The sequence below is a fragment of the Mastomys coucha genome, unplaced genomic scaffold, assembly GCF_008632895.1.
Source record: "Mastomys coucha isolate ucsf_1 unplaced genomic scaffold, UCSF_Mcou_1 pScaffold11, whole genome shotgun sequence".
Classification (NCBI taxonomy): domain Eukaryota; kingdom Metazoa; phylum Chordata; class Mammalia; order Rodentia; family Muridae; genus Mastomys; species Mastomys coucha.
Window position 1 is genome coordinate 8,212,380 of NW_022196893.1, and position 3,750 is coordinate 8,216,129.

At 51.1% G+C, this 3,750-nt stretch overlaps 1 protein-coding gene across 5 annotated transcripts in view; it reads right to left on the reverse strand.

Annotated features, from left to right (window-relative positions):
* Positions 1-797: 797 nt before the first annotated feature.
* The window catches only part of LOC116081420 (apolipoprotein L3-like), a 14,876-nt gene continuing 11,923 nt past the window's right edge, over positions 798-3,750 (reverse strand). For 4 of the 5 annotated variants that reach the window (XM_031357971.1, XM_031357980.1, XM_031357963.1 and 1 more), the window contains exons 2-3: positions 2,579-2,705; positions 798-2,081 (exon numbers count right to left, since the gene is read on the reverse strand). In XM_031357971.1, the coding sequence (XP_031213831.1) occupies positions 1,223-2,081; positions 2,579-2,661 (942 nt within the window). In that variant the 5' untranslated portion in view covers positions 2,662-2,705 and the 3' untranslated portion in view covers positions 798-1,222. Of the gene's footprint in view, positions 2,082-2,578; positions 2,706-3,438; positions 3,536-3,750 lie in introns of those variants that run through there. The other variant, XM_031357953.1, reaches the window with a different exon arrangement.

Genomic DNA, 3,750 nt, shown 5'->3' on the forward strand with positions numbered 1-3,750 from the left:
TACAGTTGTTTCTGACCATCTTTATTGCCCCGAATGGTCATCCCTTGCCATCTTTTCATTGACCTTAACAGATAACAGCCTTTCGTGATGCATTCACTCACTTATCAGACCCCTAGGTTCACCAACTCACAAGCTGACAATGTCATTGGCCCGCGTCTGAGGCCTGTAGCTGAGATTTACTTCTCTGCTTTGCCTAACTGTCCCTGGTGGTTTCCACAAATATGTCAGAAAAGTGCTTTGATATATGACATTCTTTGTTCCCTTACTACAAAAGCAACATGAAATGGTTAGTTACTATGCTGGAACATGGACTTTGGGATAACCTAAGTCTGCCTTCCTGGTCTGTGGTCACTCCCATTTGGCTCCAGAATAAATTATGTCTTATTTATCCCCATTGAGGTGAGAGTGTGCTTTTGTGTTGACCATGGTAAGGAGCAGCTGCCTCCAGCACTAGACTTGGGACTGGCTGTCAGTTCTTGTGTTTTTCAGTTACTGCCCCAGGGATGGAGGAGAGGGTTCAGGTTACACTGTCCATCCTGGCTCCATAATCCCCAGGAACAAAACACAGAGGAGAAAGATGGGAGGAGCACCCACCCACACAAACATGAAGCCTCCAGAGGGGCTTCGCCATGGTGTTCCAGAGCTTCCACAGGAGGGGACAGTACTGCATCTGGTGCTCTTGTAAAGGACAGTGGCTGGCTGCCAGCAGTTACAGGCCATGCTGAGACTTGCAAGGACCCCTGTTGAAGTTTCCAGGTTCTCACGTTCTAGGACAAAGAACTGAATCAGACACCTGGTGAGTGACAATAGAGTGAGTTTATTTAGGGGATGAAGACATGCCTGAGGATGGTGGGCTGGGGAGCTGGGGGAAAGCATAGGCTCTAAAGGACAGGGCTGGGGTCTCACGACTTGTTTACAGAGCACACACCTTTCTCTCTGGTCTTGTTTCCAGTAGCTCAGATGGCAAGGGCTTTCTTTCTAGTCTTTCTTTTAACTGGCTTCTTCCTTGTTTAGTCCAGAGTTCAATCTTCCCAGTCCCTCTTGCAGCACATCCTCTGGCCCCTCGACTCAGGCTCCAGTGGGTCTCCCTTGACCTTGCTGTGTTCAGACCTCACTGTAGTCTCGCCTTCTCTGACAGTGCCTCTATCGTCCCTACCTCTGTCCAGGTCCTCTCCCCTAACCTCTGCATGTCTTGGGGATGGGGTGACTGACTGGAGCCTGGTCAGATCGTCTCGTAGAATTCGATGAGCCCCTCCAGCTTCTCTTCCAGCTCTCGAGCCAGCTTCCTCAGGGCTTCAGCCGACTCTGACGCACACCCTTCATACAAACGCTTTGACTCTTTCACAAGGCTGTTCACATCACGAAAGAGGGCGGCACCTGTGGTGGTGACACCGAGGATCCGGGCTTCTTTGCTCATTGCCAGAGGGGTTCCTTTCAGACTGGTCCGCACCTTCCTAGCCCGCTGGGCAGGGATGCTTCCTGTGGTGTTGAGGATTTTGGCATCTTCTTCTAAGTGAGGGTTGGCTTTAATCAGCCTGAGGGCATCCATGTGATGCTCAAGGGCTTCCAGGTCTCTGGTGATATCTCTGGTAACCTGAGGGACCTTGCTGGCAATCCTAGCCACACTTGTGCCATCCTCACCCAGCGCATGCATGCCAGTCGAAGCATGGAGACCAGCTTTGACTTCATCCCAAGCCCTGCTTGATTCCTCCATGACTGAAGTAGCAGCATTCGTCACAGTAGCTGCTACCCCCAGCCCCAAGCCAGTTGCTGAGAGTATCAGACTCCCCTCTGCTGTCACAGGTGCCAGAAAGAGACCAAGGAGGCCCAGAATGTCCGAGGCAGCACTGAAGGAGTCAGCCACCACGTTGGAGATGGTGCAGCCCCTGTGTAGCTCCTCAGTGTGGTCAGCCAGGGTGTGGAGCTGGCTGATGTGCCCCTCCACCTCTGCTTTCAAGCAAGGAAATGCTTTCAAAAACTTCTCCCTGCCTTTCAGGCCTTTTTGAAGTCTGTCTCTGTCTGCTATAGCCAAGAGCTCTGTCAGATCCCTCAGGGCTTTGTGCAGGGCCACTGCCCTATCCCTGTAAGAGCAGAGGTCAACAGTGTATGGGAGATGGCTTGCGTCTATGTAAAACAAATCCACCCCACAATGATCTCTACTATCACAGCCCAGTACGGATTCTAGAGTTGTATGGAAGTTCCCCTCCGGTGAGCGATGTTAGGTATTTTAAATAGGTTTTATGGTCTTTAATAGGGGGTGAGTCATTTTAAGGTTGAGGAGACACTCAGCTGGGGAAGTGCTCACCACATAAGCATGCAAACCAGAGTGCCATCCCTCTAACCAAAGTCAAAGCAGGTGGGCGGGTGGCATGGTTTTATAATCTCAGTGCTGGCATAGGTAGAGACAGGAGGATCCTTGAGATCTGCTGACCAACATGTTAGACTATTTCCCAAGGGTTATTGAGGATGCCTTTAATGCCACTAACTGGGACGGTCTGGAGTGGGTGTGGTGTGCCTGCCCTGAGAGAACCAGTCACGCAGGGGTTAGAGGCAGTGCTGGGCATCCTATAGCACTGACCTGGGCAACTCAGCCTTAGATACAAATTCCTCCCAGGCTCCATCTTCAGCCAGCAGGTGATACAGGTATCCACTGCTTGCCATGTTCTGGAGATACCCAGTGGCTGCCCTGATGGTGTGTCTGCTCTCTACAGGGAAAAAAGGATGATGTCAGTAGCAGGGTAGAGGACCCAGTGTGGCAATGGAGCATCAGGTTCTTAGTGTCATGTCATGACATGAGCGTTTGTTCCAGGAAACTGTTGATGTGTTGGTCACAAGTGTTGTCACCAGCTGAACTGTGTCCTTTGTTTCCTATGTTCTAGTCTCCAGGCCCGGTATCTCTATTGACAGATAGAGAGTCTCCACGGAAGTGAAGTAATTACGATAAAACAGTATAAACATGGGTCCCTAATCCACAGTCCTGGTGGAATGACTCACACTCTCTCCCCTTCCTTCTCCCTCTCTTCCCTCCTTCTACATACAAAAAAACCCCAGCAGAGGTATTGGGAAGGCATAGTGAGTCTGCTCCCTCTGCATGCCAGGACTATGGCCCTCACCAGAACTGTCTTAGTCAGGGTTTCTATTCCTATGCAAACATCATGACCAAGAAGCAAGTTGGGGAGGAAAGGGGTGCTGTTTACTGGCTTGCTTCCCCTGGCTTGCTCAGCCTGCTTTCTTCTAGAACCCAGGACCACCAGCCCAGGGATGGCACCACCCACAGTGTGCTGGACCCTCTCCCATTAAACACTAATTGTGAAAAATGCCTGACAGCTGGACCTCATGGAGGCATTTCCTCAAGGGAGGCTCCCTTCTCCATGATAACTCCAGCTTGTGTCAAGTTGACACACAAAACCAGCCAGTGCAGTAACCAACCCAACTCACCTTCGGGGTGGACATCGGCCTCCAGAGCTGAGGGAAAAGGCAGACTGTTTGAGCCCTCACCCCGTGGTATCATAATACCACAGGGAGCCAAGGATAGGAGCCAAGATGGCTCATGCACAGAGGAGATACCACATCACTCTGCAGGGAAATGAACTGTTTCCAGCTTAGAGCAAACAGAAAGTAAAGACTGAGCACTGTGAAGAGGGAAAAACTCAACACTGGTTTACATCTGCTGCAGATAGCCGGTGCGGTGAACACACCGTGGTGCCGGTACCTTACAGATAGCCAGCTGGTGCGGTGAACACACCGTGG